Source organism: Mugil cephalus, chromosome 18 (assembly GCF_022458985.1).
Source record: "Mugil cephalus isolate CIBA_MC_2020 chromosome 18, CIBA_Mcephalus_1.1, whole genome shotgun sequence".
Taxonomy (NCBI): domain Eukaryota; kingdom Metazoa; phylum Chordata; class Actinopteri; order Mugiliformes; family Mugilidae; genus Mugil; species Mugil cephalus.
Genome location: NC_061787.1, coordinates 20743780 through 20759368, shown reverse-complemented (window position 1 = coordinate 20759368; position 15589 = coordinate 20743780). Strand labels below are relative to the sequence as shown.

Below are 15589 nucleotides of genomic sequence, written 5' to 3'. Positions count from 1 at the left end.
AAAGTTGTTTTTTTGATTGAAGAATGAAAGTAAAGGTAAATAGCACATTTTTTGTTTACCTAACAAAAAATAAATAAATAAAATCCATAATAGCGGAGAAATATAACGAGGAGTGTTGATTTTTCTTTTATCACAAAGCTAACCCTGGTAGTTTAAAACCTTTATTCTGACAGTTGTGACCGGATGTGCTTTTCGTTGCCGCCCCGCACTTGACAACGCAGAGAGAGGCGGGGGAATGCGAACAACCGACTGACTGGAGGTCTGCTGCGGGCATAGTCGGTGCAGGCGACGCTGAAATAGGTGGGGGGAAAAGTTCCTTCTCATTACCTCTGCGACAACACAGAGCACGGACAAGCACGACCAGGGAAATTTAAGGTAGGCACGTTTCATTTCTTTTTTTTTCTTTTTAATACATATATATTTTAGTGAGGCGCTTCGGTCAGCGAGAGGCTATTGGCTTGTGTCGGAGTTACTTTGTTGCTATGCACGCTGTTGCAGAGGAGGGAGCCGAGGGTTTGTATCCCAATGAACCTGCGGGAAATTTCCATAGAAATGTCTTCTCTGTTCTGTGGGGTTAAAAAAACACACAAACATTAGGTATTAGCTTTAATATCATTCAGGGTAGGTTAATTAAATATTCCACGCGGTAGTAGCATCAGTGCGTGATTTCCCCGCGGTGCGTTCAGGGCTATTTGTCCCGGTTCAGGAGAGGAGGGCACGTCCCTACCCTGCCCCTTTGCTCCTGGGAATCCTGGGTGATGTGGAGTCGGGGCTCTTTTGTCATGAATGCACATGGATTAAACTCCTTTGTGTTGTATATTTCTGCAAGGGCTGGAAGGGACCCTGCCCCCCATCTATATGCCATCGCTCCCCCTCTCCCCTCCCCTCCTCTCTCCCAGGCAGGCATGCTCTGGCCGCTCGGCCCCTGCATTTTATAGACCCAAGCTGTCTTGTTTTTAGGCCCCTGTAGGTCTCTCTGTCAATGAAATAAACGTGCTCTTAAACGTCTACGCGCAGCAAACAAGCCGCATAGGTGGATCGTAATGCAGCAGCAGTAGCAGCAGCAGCACATGTTGGAGTGGATGCTGCTCGGCCAACATCTGTTTTGAATGAAGCACAGGGACAAAGGCAGTCCGAGTCTCGGGGTGTTTTTTGCTGCTACAGTGGCTGGGCTGCAGATGTGTGCAGACAAAAGCTCTGGTCGCGATCTCTGGCTTGATGCTCTTCCATCTGCATCCCAGTACCACAACTACCTTAATGCCACACATGCAAGTGCATTAAAAACAAACAAACAAACAAACAAACAAACAGACGTGATGTCTTATATTTCTGCTGACCAGGTGGTTGAAAGTGGTTGGTGATTTCTATAGAATATATCTTTGGCATATCCCCCCTCAGCTCATATTTAAGAACCACATGTTGAAGAGAAGCGCAGCAGGTTTTTTTTTTTTTTTTTTGTGGTTCTCAAGGTCTGAATCAACAGATGGACTGCGGTTGCGTAACATCCCTTAAATCTCCATGGAGCAACAAGTCGGCCGGTTAGCTCTGAGATTCCAGCTACTCCATGCGGTGACAAGGATTCATTCCAGGCAAAATTTACTATTCACGCTCCTCTGCCAGAACCCAGATCACAGACGACAGGATATCACAGAGGTGTATGGTTCTCAGATATTTTTTTGGGTGTATTGTGTCTGGCTCCTCAGTCAGTTTTAATTCATGGGCGACTGTGGTGGAGTTTTGGGGCCTTTGCCAAGGTGAATGATGTCATGCTCGATTTGTAGCAGTGTGGCACCTTTAGTCTGTATTTGATGATTTAAACTTTTGGATTGTCTTGTTTGCTGGCTCAGCTGTTTCACATTAGTTGTACTGGTTTGTGTTTGGGAGCCATATTAATCTTTTTTTTTTTTTTTGGATAAGTGTCTCCAGCCCCAGATGCAAACATTTCCCTGTTATCATACGGATAGAGTTATCTGTGTCGAGCCAACACCACTGTCGCATCCTTGACCGGAGTACGTGGTGCACGCAGCAGAAGCACACAACAGAAACACAATATCTGCATTTCAGCGGCAGACTGTTGCTGCAGCGTTGATAGTGCCGTTATCATGTGCGTGACTGGAGCCTCTGGCGGACTCCTGACTACATCTCTGGCACCTCCGTCGATGGTGTGAGCTGTTGGTTGTGTCAGAGCTTTAAACGCAAGTTAAAACAGACGGAGGCTGTCCTCTGAGAGACACTCATTCATAAAGGCATGTGTGCGCTGACATCACGGCTGCAGCTTGTTCTGGGACAGGCCCAGACTGGGGTGCTACTGTCAGAGGCACACACATAGAAACCCCTGATGTGATGTAACGCAGAGTAAGTGTGTGCTTCGTAGTGTTGAAACGGATAAAGTAGAACTGTGAAAGCTCATTATGAACACCTCTCATGGGCTCCCAGTCTGGACCACCTCTCGCCGCTTTAAATCTATTCTGGGTGTGTAGCTGTCAGTCTGAGCCGCACGCCGCGTCTATTTGTTCTTATACGTAAGGACGGGCCCCCGGTCGATTCAGAAGCATGTTCTCACGCCCTCTCTAAAAGCACCTGCTTCTAGCGCCCGCTCTTCCAGGATGCCGGTCCTCGCCGGTGGCGGTTGCTATTTCAGGGAAGACTGAGAATCCGATATGAGGGGGTGCCCCCCCCCCCCCCGTGTTCATTTAAGTTAACTGAGGAAGGCGTACTCTCTGACAGACGGATCAATGACAGACCTCATCCCAAAACAAACCGGGCAGGGACGGCGAGGGCCCAGCTGTCTTCTGACTCACACTCTGACTGCGTGTGCTCCAGTGAGAGGATCACCTCAAGCGTCTTGTGGCTGCATTAATGAGTAATGATGCCAGAGCAGGACTATAATAAAACAACACAAACTTTATTTTTGGATGTGGGCTCCGGCGGAATCTTTGTAGTCAGTGGATCGCATGCAGGATCAGTGTGCCGGGGTCATGTTGTCATCACCTTTAGCTCTGCAGAGCCTGATCGGGTTACAAGGCTGGATATCCTTAGCGGTCGCATCGGTTACCGGAGCAATCATTATTCTGTTGTGGTTTTTGACGATCAGAAGGGGGCGTAACTTGACTCAGCAACAGAGTATGTTATTGTGAGTGTGTTACAGCGGGAGCACTTAGTGGTTGTGCTAAAAAGGTGAGTAATAAATTCGGGTGTGAGAGTCTGGGAGGTTCGTACCATGAAACAGGAGTGTGTGTGGTTTGGTGAGTGTATATGTTCATGTTTTGAAGCGTCCGAAAGTTTAACTAAAGCGACCTATCTGTGTTCTCTCACGCAGTCCAGCCGTTATCCCAGTCAGACATGAGGAGCCCTCCAGGCCTGGGACGCTGAGCAGCTGAGGTCAGAGTTCAAGCTCTTGTTCCGGCAGTCATGGCCGACAGGGAGGGGCTGGCCATCGCCCCGGGCCAGGTCTACATCGAAGTGGAGTACGACTACGAGTACAAGGCCAAAGACAAGATGGTGACTATCCGCCAGGGCGAGTGCTACATGCTGGTGAAGAAGACCAACGAGGACTGGTGGCAGGTGAAGAAGGAGGAGGGCACGAAGGCGTTCTACGTACCAGCGCAGTATGTCAAGGAGGTGCGCCGGGCACTGCTGCCCCCGCAGAAACCCGCGCTGAGGGCCAAGCCCACCGTTCTAGATATCTGCCGGGCATCCGACGAGAACCTCAACAGGCCTCAGCCGGAAATGTCCAGCTTTGGGCGCCCTTCGCCGTCCTCCACGCCCTCGCCGTCGTCCGACCGCGTCACACCACCCTCGCTGCCCAAGGACGCTAACCAGAACATGGGGAGTCCGCATCACTGCAAGCTGGTGGCCGAACTGGTACTTCTTCACAACAACAACAACCACCACCACCACCACGCCAACAACTCCACGCTGCCACGGACTCGGGCCGATTCGCCTCCTCTCAAAGTGGCAAACAACAGTCCGGATGCCGACAAGTCCTCCCCCCCGTCTGAGCCGCCGGCAGAGGCGCTCTGCAAGCTGCGCAACGACTCCGAGTCTGGGGACGAACTGAGCAGCAGCTCGACCGAACACATGCAGGTATGTTGCCTTCCTTCCACGATCTGCTTCAGTTTGTGCGTTTGTGAAGGGAATGGAAGGAAATCAGTCACAACACCAAAGATTATGAGGGCGTCAAGCAAGATAACACCTCTGGGTGTATCACTGCTGTTAAGCGAACAGAAAATACTGACCTTTATCACATGCTGTTGTTTCCTCCTCTCTGGCTTATTTCGCACCTTCTGCTCATTTTTGTCTCTGCGGCCCGGCTGCAAATCGCTGCCCTTGTCCCAGTTATTACTTCAGAGGTTACAAGTTCTTTATTCTGCACCGTCTCTGCATCCCCTGCTCCACTCTACCTCGACTCTTTCATGCATCATTAGCCAGATTTGTCAAAAGCATCCACAGTTGCCACTTGCTTATTTTTAATATTCTGCTGTTGCCCTTTAAGCGTAATTTGTTCGTGTTTTTTTTTTTTTTTTTGGAGGGTGGCAGCTGTTGCAGTTGGGTGATTAAAGCTAAATGATCTGTTCATAGCTCTGCTGTTAAATGGAGGGGTCTGTAACTGAGCGTCCTCAGGTAGTTGTGTTTGCGAAGGTTGTCACTTTTGCTGCCGTGATGTGTTTGTGCCACGGGAAGGTGCGTCAAGGTATCATTACACCCAAAGCTGATGCTTTGAGAGAGATTATCTCTGCAAGGGGTTCGCTATCTGCAGGGATCCAGACTTCCTGATGCCCCCCAATGAAAACATAAAATTAATTTCCTCCCCCCTCCTGACCTTCCAGTCTCCAGACTGATAACTCGAGGCCTCCTCCCACACCCGTGATACCGTTTTATCTGTCTCATCCCCCCGAGCCGGGAGAATGGCTTGAAGACTGCAGGAACTGGGGCTTATCCTCCCTCGTCAGCAGCGGTGGTAGATCAAAGTGGTAAGAAAAGGCAGGAGATTTCAAGACGGTGGGAGTCCGAGCATCCAAGCAGCACTGCCTTTCGTGAGCCATTTTTGGGGCGGCTGTATCTAGGCAGGGCCTGCTTGTTTGAAGGCTCCAAGTGCTGCTTGTGTTCTTTGTTCCACAGGCTGCAGCCTCCTCCACCGCGGAGCGAACAAAGAGAGACGGGCTTGAATAGAAAAAGTAGGTCATATCTGCCGAGGATCAGTCTGTAGCCCCCGGTCGCCCCGCCATGGGGACCACTGTGTGAGCGGGAGCATGTGCGAGTGTGAACGCCATGTGCGGGGAAAGTGAGAATGGATGCACACCAACACAGTTTAAGATTTGAGAGGCAGAGACATGTGGGATGTTAAACGGTTTGTGGGTCAGAGCTGACACACCTCCAGAAGGCTCCATCAAGGCAAGAAGAGGCTTTCTTCTGGAATTAATTTCACGCTTGTCAAATCACACGGGCCAAAATAAACATTTCACTGAGACATTTACATTTGCATGGGCAGTCCTTTGGGGTGTTTTTTTTTTTTTTATTGTCAGGCTACAGTAAGAGCTGGTGAGGCGGATAAGGAACAGACAGCAGACAGGATTCAGCCAGAGCTCCCCGTCAGGCTCTGGGCCGTCTGTGGTCGCTGGTGCAGGTGGGACCCACTCCCCCTTCTCTTTGTGCCTTTTGTGAAGTTGTGTTAGTTTGTCGTGTTTGGCCGGTTGCCAGGCGAGTCAATGACCCTGCAGAAAAACCCAATTCTTTAAAGTTCCCCCGCTTCCGCTGCTTCCTGTCATTGCTCCGGTGCAGACGAACTGGCTGGTTCTAGAGAGTATGGGCGCTAGATTATTGAGGCTGAGGCTTTTCTGAGCTCCAAATAAATGCAACAGTCATACAGTCAGATGTTTGTTTTCATCTCTCCTTTGTGGTTATTAAAAAAAAGTGTGATCAAGATATGAGCATTTTACAGTTGAATAATACAGCATGACATGACGATCACTGGGAGCAAATGACTATAATTAGATTTAATTGATCTTTATTGATTGCTTGGCCACAGTTAATGAGTTGCACATCATAAATAGTTATAAGATGATTAAAAAAAATAAATATATAACACGTACAATACTACTGCTGCTGCTACTACTAATAATAATACTAAATAAAAATAAATAAAATAATTGAAGGAGAAAAATAATAAAATAAATGAAACACAATAGTATAAGCAAAATATGCATATGTAGAAAAAAATTGCAACTACATGGTGTAACTACATTAGATAACATCAGGGCTGTCGAGTTTTAACGATCGCTTTGTCCTGATCCAAATTCAAATACTTAATTTACCAGAGTAAATTAAAGTTCTTCCACACAGCAGACACGTTTAGTGTTGTGATCTTCCCTGATGGGTACATCTCTATTAAGTTTCATCCAGTTTCCTCCTTATACACGCACCAACCGTTGGGTTTCCCCTCTCCACAAACACAGCTCCTCCTCCCATTTACACGTTCCCTCTGAAGGAGCCACGGGGCCCAGATAGACGGATCCATCTGAAGGATTTGTCACTGACATGCCTCCATTCAAGTGCCAGGTGGCCACCTCTAATTGATTTGATTTGATGTCCGGGTGGCGATTAATGCCTCTGCGTCTCTTCATGCTTTCCATGTGTAATTTGCTTATCTCTGAGGCGCTGACGGCGGTAGCAGCTGACGGTCCGCTCCCGGCCTCCTCCCGGCCTCCTCGGCACCACGATGAGTTTCCTGGATCGGTGGCCACACTGTCCCATCCTCCTGTTGAACCCTTCTTTTGTTTCCAACCTCCCCTCTAAATGCACAGCTAATATGCTCTTAAGGGATTGGTTAAATAAACCTCTTTTTCTCACTTTGCAGGAACCTGGCAAGAGTGTTTATTTTCTTGAGAGAATGCAACAAGCCACACCACTTAAATCCCCCTTTCGCATTAAATGTATTGAATTTCTCTACTATTTTAAAAGTTTTGTGTTTTTGATGGGACGCAGCTTTTTTCATTCAGTTAATGAGTGGATGAAGCAGCCTTGTGGGTTTGAGTGAGAGGCCAGACTGTTGTTTACTTTCTCAAGGGATGTGTCCTAAAGGCCACGGTGCGGTGGCCCTAGAAGTGTTTGTGTCTGTGGCTTTGCACCGTGGAGCCAGAGGGCTGCCCTGCACTCACTCACTGTCTGATTAGAAACCCTTCAAGAGTCCCCCCAAACAACTTTTATACCATTTCACACAATCATACTCCAGACAAGGTATCAGCCACTACCGGAGCCTCCCTGTCTTTCATAATTCCATGACATTTAGCTGTTAAGTAACTCCCTGTAGTCTGTGCACTGCATGTCAATAATGAAACCTGTAATTCCCGGAGATTACAAGCTGGATCAGTCATTCCCCTTAAAGTAAGCCGCATGTCTCGTTTTGGAGAAATCTCCTGGAAGGTCCGCTGTAAGGACGTCTGCAGCCACCAGTGACATAACTGGCTCGATTCGTCAGATTCTCAAAGGGGTTTGAAAAACAAAAGGAAACAGCTGAGTTGAGGTCGGCGTCTGTCTGCGTTCAGCCCGCTGTGTGGTCTGAACGCAGTGGAGAGGGGGGAGGTTGAGGGTTGCTGCAGAGCCGCTCGTGGCCCCGCTGGGATAGGCAGAAATCCAGGGACGGGAGGCCAGACGGATGTGTTTTCATGTTTGGGTGAATCTGGAGATTAGCTGTAGCCCGCGAGCTGTGAATGAAACGAACGGCTTGAAAGAGCAAAGCTACAAGGTCACCATTAAAGATGGAGGAGGGCATTAAAACTGGATGTCGTGAAGCGCCTGAGCTGATCTGCTGAGTTGTAGACAGAGTTGTTTTCTTTCCTCGTGTGAGTGAAACGCAGAGGGAGCACGTGGCTCGGCTCTGCCAAGTTGTATGTTTGCTGACTTGTGCAACAGAGCAAAGGCTGAGGATGTGTAAGAGGGGCTCAGCGGTGAAGGCAAATGTTCTTCTGCTATATGGGGTTGGCCTTTGAAAACAGGTTCAGTCCCAGAAACAAATGTTTGATCAATTCACTGCAGCTATTTTGGTGCAGTGAATCGGATCATTATTGTCCAGTGACGTGGATTTTCTCCCACGTGAAGCAGAATGCGCTTATTGTTCATGTAAAGGACAATGACGAGAAAGCCTTTCGGTCTCACTCGTCCTGGGAACAGTTTACTGTAGAGAAATGACCTGTTCCTAAACACCCAGCGCCACAATAACCTGCTAATTACATGTTTTTCTAAACGGATTCTTTGCCTGCGGAGCCTCAAATTTGCGGCTGAGACTCTTTACAGCCAATTTCCAAAAATCCTTTGAAGTGAGTACAGGGAAGCGTGCTCTTATTACATTAACATCTCGTAAATACCAGATATGATTGGGAGCGCTGCTGTGACCATCTCCTGTCCGATGTGCCCCGTCACCTGGAGCCGTGCCAGAGTCTTACTCCCAGACCGGCTGAAAAAAAGGAGGCCCCTGCTTGTTTTCCAGCGCATACTTGACATTCCAGCCTCAGTGCTTACACACACACACACACACACACATACAGTGCAGCAACAGGCCAGCTAAGCCAGTAAAGGTCTGCTTTGCCCTCCAAAGCGAAGCCTTTCTGTAATCTAATATTAAACTTGAGCAAATTGTGCATCTGCTGTGTTCGTGCGAGAGGCTCCCTCAGTTTGTCTGCATTCCATTTGATTTCTCTTCCCTTTCCTCTTTTTTTAAAGTTTCTCTTCTACTTTTCTCTCTCTCTCTGTTTTCTTGCTTTCCCTTCTACGGTTGCCGTCTTATTCTCCCGTGCGCACCACTGTCTGGATCTCAGATGTGATTTCACACTTTAATTTGTGACCACTGTTTCTTTTATTTTTTCCCATCCGTACGGGTACGTGCCTCTGTGATACAGCGAGAGGATTAAACCTGTGAGCCCCACGGGCCCGAGACTTCTAGACAACCACAAGAGCTGATGTTGACATTGGGCTCAGGGGTTAAGGAATAACATGTCTGTTGTGCAAGGTGCAGCTTTCTAGCTTTCTGTTTCTTGTCATGGTTTTGTAATTATTTGTATTTTCAAGAGCAGTGCCTTTGGAAAGAAGCAGCCACACACGGCACCAGAATATCATCAGATACTCTAATTATTTACTTCTTTGCACACAGTGGAAAACGTTTTGAATCAGATCAAATCTGCATTTGACACTTTCACCCATAAATCTTTGAATCTGCAAAGCGGCAGCAATATGCTCTTATTTTATCCCCTAAACAACGAGCGCAAGCTCGATATTCTCGCTACAGACACTGATGTGGGCGCCAAGAAGAGAAAAAAGTGAGAGACCAGACAAAACTAAACCTCACACTAACTTTAGGTCGTTCACGAAGTGAAATGCTGCAGATCTTACCAGTCTTAAGCTGGAGCATTAGCTGGTTTGCTCTGTCTTGTTCTGTTGCCATTGCTTGATGTTTGGCTCTGTTGGTTGAGTTGTCCTTTCTCTGGTTTACAATCATAAGCCAAGTTAATCCGCAGTTTAGCTGCCAGCTACACATGCTCGCTCAACTATCTTTTAACCGTGTCTGTGTACTGGTAAACTGTAGTGTGGGAATTATCCTAAAGTTAGGGCTGCCAATAGATTGATATATATAACTGATCAATCATGATTTCTATATCTGTTAAATGAATCTTGAAAGTATATTTTTCAAGTGTGCATTACTCTCAACATCTGAGCTGTCCAGAAAGCTCCCGCTCAGTTCATAAATTAGTTCTGATCGGTTGTAAAAGCAGGGAACTCTTTTTGTCCTGAAAACCCTCTGGCAGGACTTTGTAGCTGACCCGGTCCTGTACCCCTTTACCAGTTACTTATTCATTTCTACTTTCTGCTCTTTTTTTTCTTTTGGGATTTTTGGCAGGGCGTATTGCAACCTTCCACAGATAAAAAGCATATTCTACGACGGCACTTCAGATGCTGTTGGCTTTCCTTCCTGATTTTCTCAGCTACTGTTTGAGCTGAGGTCGCGATAACGGAACAAATGTTAACCTTGACTTCCCTGTACAAAATAGTTAATTCTGTTAAAGCATGCATAAATCTAAACTGTCTGTTGCTGTGATTGCACAATTATGGGTTTCTATTGACATCCATTGAATTACCAGTTGTGGCCACAGAGGCCGCTGTTCACACTGCTGCTTAAAGGTTGTGTAGTGTAGCTTTAATGCTCAACCAGGTGGACACGTTGCTCTTGCTGATTATTTATTCCCTTCTAATTCTTACTTTTTAATTACCCCTGATAATTGAGAAAGTGAGAGCAGACTTGACTGGATGGATCAGTTAGTAGAAGTGTGGAAGTAAATTTACTTGGTGCTGTCTCATCAACTAAGAGAAGAGTTAAAACTATTCCCGTACTTCTTACTTCCTTCTATGTTGCCACAAAGAACAACGGCGCTAGCTTACTGGTCTAAACATGTTAGTAACAAGGAGATGCTTCGGAAATGGAAAATCATTGGGTTTTAGTTTCACTATTACACACATTATTTTTATTTGCAACAAGTCAATACATCCAAATGTTCTTATCAGCAAAAGCTTTTTACATTTACCACAAGACTGTATTTATTTATTGTTTGATTGGCTTCCAGACCTACAAAGAAATCCCTGATTTTGCCCTGAAATAGTTAGGACAGAACACAAGCAGAAATACCATCTTCTAAAGTAAAAACCTGAACTTTTATGGCACCACCCATTTATCTGTTCCTTGCAAGTCTAGACACTAACTTTATTAGGGCAGAGACACAGTTAAGACGGGAAAGCCCATCACATGACTCCAACTGCCTAAGGCGTGGTAATAAATATAAAATATGAGGATATAATTGCAGATAAACTGCAGGAGTGTTCAAGTCGTTGAGATACATCTATGACAGAGAAGACTTTGCTGCACAACTTCCTCTTTGTGTCGGTCTAACCCGTTGGTTGTAGCTCTCTGGGCTCCAGCTTCCATAAAGCTTCTCTGCCTGTCAGCCTGTGATGCGGCGCGGCGTTTATTCACACAGCAGATGACGGGGGGTGCATCACCTATTTAATTTGCGCACTCCCGCTCTCACCCTCTTCTTCTCCTCCTCCTCACTCGACTGCTCTCTGTGGTTTATTTAGCCCGCCGCCTGTCGTTCTCTGTCCCTCTAACTGGGCCTTGCTCACTGCTGCAGCTCGTGGACTGGGACAGCATGTACCCAGAGAAGGTAAGAATGCCTCGCTGTGCACCTGGCTGTTTATACACCAGCGGCCCTCGTGTGATTTCTTCTGCCTGTGGTGTTTCACCTCGAAGCATTCAGACTGACAGCACCAACTGCTGCGTGCACTATTATATGTTCTCGACGGTGTTGAGCACGTGTGGGTGTCCTCGTGTCGGATTTATTTAGCAAGTAACTTGACCACCCCCCTGCTTTGTTTTCCACAGAGGTCTGTGTTTGCATACAAGTGATGATGCTCAGGGCGCCGGGCTCTCGGTGCACAGTTACATAACTGATGCTGGCTGCGTCCAGAGCCTTTTAAACAGCTGCTAGTCATTCCCCCCCAGCGGCCTCCTGCTTTGGTTGAGCGGACAGGTCAAGCTGTGCTTACACTCTGATGTCGGGGGAACTGTGTCCCTTTTTTATGTCTTTGAGTGCTGTCTGGGATAGATGTATGTGCTCAAGAGCACAATAGCGGTAAAGTGCTTTAGATATCGCTTTCCATCTATAAAAGTGTCTTCGGCCACAGCTGCATTAAGTGGAGTTTTCTCTAAGCTCTGTTTCCGCTTTCTCTTGTTACACAGGAATCTGCCTCAGGGTTGGCAATGCTTCTTCCTCTCACTGACACTAGTATGCTTCCTGTATCAGAACTCAGCACTGACATTGGTCTATTGAGGCAAATTCTTGTATCTTCAATCTAAGTCATGTCTTTTGTTTAGAGATTCCTTATCAAATATTTTTGCCCCCCGATCCAATACCTTTTAATTAGGGATTTAATTAGGGAATATCTGAGGCTCAGCCGGTACCGATCTGATACCGATACAGAAAAACAGCGCAGAATTATGGTAACAAACGGTAAGTTTCATTGTGTGGAAAGGACTGGGACCATTCTTTTGTGCAAGGCAACATCAGACTTGACTTAAATTTCTTTCATATTTTTTAAAAAACAAATAAACAGATATAAATGTACTGAATTACTTATTTAATAATTGTGCAACAGTGAAACAATCTTTACCATAAAAATATAACAAGTGTAACTGGTTCAGTCAGTGCAATTAGGGGATTCAGAATCCAATGTAAAACAAAATAAATATTAAATGATTAATAAAGGAGCTTCACAAGCTTGTTTGGTAGACTTTCAAAATAAATAGCAATCAGCTCTTAATATAGTTAAGTGCAAATGGGAATTAAACATCCATTATCGATGTGGATCGGCTCATTGTCACCGATCCACCCAATCTAGAATTTTCTTCAATATTGGTACCGATACCGATACAAATATGGGATCGTTACATCCCTACTTTTAATACTGAGTCTCCATCCGATCAGAAATTAACTAAAATTCCTCACCTGTAGTTTTCTTGTCTTCCCTGGACTGGATTCAGCCCAATAAATGTTTTTGTCAAAATTAATGTAGTGTGGAGAGAGTAGGAAACATGGCTCTAGAAAACTTCTCTTCTTTTTGTCTGACTGGAAGTGTTATATATTCCTTTTTTTATAACTGTGAATCAAGTTGGTAGTATCGAGTGATGATCTCCTACTACCACCTCACTAAACATCCACAATGCAAAATTTACAAATTTCTGTCTTCTTTTTTTTCTTAAATTTTAGCAGCTTTTATGCTGGCTAACCGAAAGAAAAAGTGTGCTACAAGGACTTTGTTTTAGTTTAGTTCATGGCAGACCTGAAACGAGTAACGGCCAAATAAAATTAGTGTCCCATCAGAGATCACTAAATAAATCAGATGTTAGCCTTGTTCACATCCGTGTCTTTTGTCTTGGAACAGCTTGTCTATTTCTCACTGATTTAGGTAAAAGCTACAACTATCTGCAGCAGATGACAGATGATATAAAGTACGTGAGCCATCCTCTGCTTCCACTGCACTCACAACTTTCCTCAGGGGAGGTACAGCTGGTTGCTGGTGCGTGGGAGGACCGGAGAAAGCATCGGAGCGTAGGAGTCTCGATGCATCAAGGGCCACATATTGTCTCTGTCATGTGCCGCCGCTATCATTAATTACGTGGTGTGGCTGCCAAAGACACAAAGGATGAGCTGTGAATCGATCAGCGCAGAAATAGTCCTGCTCGTGGCCGTCTTGCCAAAGGTCATTTACTGTTAAGGTTAGAACTGGAATTGGTCTGTCACCGTCAACTAGTAGCTGCTGCTTTTTGTACAGGATTGTGCAAAGGTGTAGAGGATTTGCCGAGGCGTGGTAGCATGTAATTAACCTGACACATCACACTGTGCTGCTCCGTTTTGTCTTGTTTCTGGTTGTGGGTGTATCATTGTGTTGTGTTGTCAGTCTTAGCTTGTTGAGGACGTGTTGCTCCAGTCGTGCACCGATGAATTGACTTTCCAGAAACTGTGTTTTTGTCCTCGGAACTTTCCACCAGCAGCTGTTGCTGAACAGAGATGCTACAGAGGAAAACAAAGGGGACACAGAGCGAGCACACTATACCACTGTGGACCAGTCTGGATCCTTCTGCCAGCTTTACTGCTCTGTACCCAAACAGTCATTTCAAAGAGCAAATCCAGTTTTAACACAGCATCAACACAAGTCCGTTGGGTTTTAATCTCAGAGGGGTGTTGTCCGACTAAACCTTTATTAAGATACAGTGCGTGTCTCTGTACATTTCCCTCAAAGTTGGCCACAAATAGCTCCCAGATAAAACACACACACACACACACACATGGTAGAAGCTTCCAAGGCCAGCAGCCCTTTCAGTGCCCTTGTGTTTGATTGGCAGAGAGGCGCTCCCAGTGTCCATTAATGAAATGGATATGCCAGCAGTAACGGATGTCTCAGTGTTCCCTCCATGCTCTGCTGCCTCTGCAACACCATTGGCCAGCTTGCTCACCTCTTTGTGTAGTTGACTGAAGGGTCGTTGATTATTCTGTCAGAGATCCGGTCATAAACATGTGGACCAGCTAGTGTTTAAAACACCCCTAAGGAAACCTTGGTTCTGTGAACTCATGTCCTGTGTTTAGTTTGGTCGAAAGAAAGGAATGGAAGGATTTAGCCGGCTTATTTTTTCCCCACCACTGCCTGACAAGGCCTGACTTTTTTCCAGTTGTGATGGACCTTGGTGACATCAGCATTATCTGGTTTGAAGCAAAACAAATGTGTGTTTGGGAGTGTCTTCAGCCTTGTGCTACTTTAAATATCACTCTAATACACCACTTTTACAAAACCATGAAGTCGGTAATCAGGCTAAATTCAGGGTTTCCCATACTTTAACACAAAAATGTCAGGGTCTCGTGAAATTTTGCGGGAAACACTGAAATTCCGTAATTAATTAGTACACTAGTAATAATAATAAAAATAATATGTTTGGTTAAGCCTCTTACACTTCCCCCTGCAGTTTCTTTCCATCATGTCACCCTGGGGGGGGACGTTGTATTGTTTTCCACTAATGGTGACTAAATCTGTTCTCTCTAAATAGTGAAGGGGTATCTGATAGCAGAGCTCCTTTGACCTCAGTGCTGCTAACCATCTGCTCGCACAGATTCACCTCATTAGTGCTCATATTTTCACTTCACTTCCCTGATATTACTGAATTAATGTTGCCAACATTTGGCCAAATCAAACTGTCCCCAGTGACGAGACATTATTTCGATTTTCTTGATTAATTTGAAACCATAAAAAAAGATGGAAGTTTATTTATAGTATAAAGATTCTTTTGTGAATATCAACTTTATAGCAGTGCTTTCTGTTTGTATTTTCCCCAGTAGGAGAATAGCTACTAGAACATTGTTGTGCATAGATTAAACCACGGAGACGGAGCAGGACAGAGTGCCATAATCATCTGATAAGTGTTATAGGTTTCGCTGGTTAAGCTTCATGCACCAGCAACCGTGGAGACAGAGGGGCTTACAGGTCAGCCCAGCCTGGACACACTGCCCCCACCTCCACACACATACTAGAATGCAATCTTCTTATATATCTGGATTAAGGGGTTGTGTACAGAACATTCCTGTGTTAAACCCCGTCCACCACCACCACCCCCTCCCCCAAACTGTTCATCCCTCGCTGACGTGTCCCAGCATTTCTCATCTTGTTGAACGATGTGATTGTCTACTCTTGTTCTTTTGGTCTTTGCACTTATTGTGTTGCAGCAAATGACAAAAACAACACCCTGTCCAGCATCAAGTGTGGTATATCGCTGGTTCCCTACAGCTTTTAGGGGCATGGCCAGGGTATTGGATGTTAAGTTCCATGTCTCTGTTGTCGCTTAATTCACAAATTTCATTCTCCTTACTCGTGTCTGTCGCTTGAAACCCTTGGTGGTAATTGAAAGGGGAGTAATCCGTCTTTCTTAGTGTGTGGAGGGGGTGTTATGTGGCCACTCTGTGGACGGGGCAAGGACCCCCTCCCGGTGGCTAGTAGAGAG

General features: G+C 45.9%; 1 protein-coding gene across 10 annotated transcripts in view; it reads left to right on the top strand.

Annotated features, from left to right (window-relative positions):
- The first annotated feature begins 217 nt into the window (after positions 1-217).
- arhgap12b (Rho GTPase activating protein 12b) overlaps positions 218-15589 on the top strand; it is a 53006-nt gene continuing 37634 nt past the window's right edge. For 9 of the 10 annotated variants that reach the window (XM_047568229.1, XM_047568226.1, XM_047568227.1 and 6 more), the window contains exons 1-2: positions 218-375; positions 3320-4086. In XM_047568229.1, the coding sequence (XP_047424185.1) occupies positions 3412-4086 (675 nt within the window). In that variant the 5' untranslated portion in view covers positions 218-375; positions 3320-3411. The remainder of the gene's footprint in view (positions 376-3319; positions 4087-15589) is intronic. The other variant, XM_047568220.1, reaches the window with a different exon arrangement.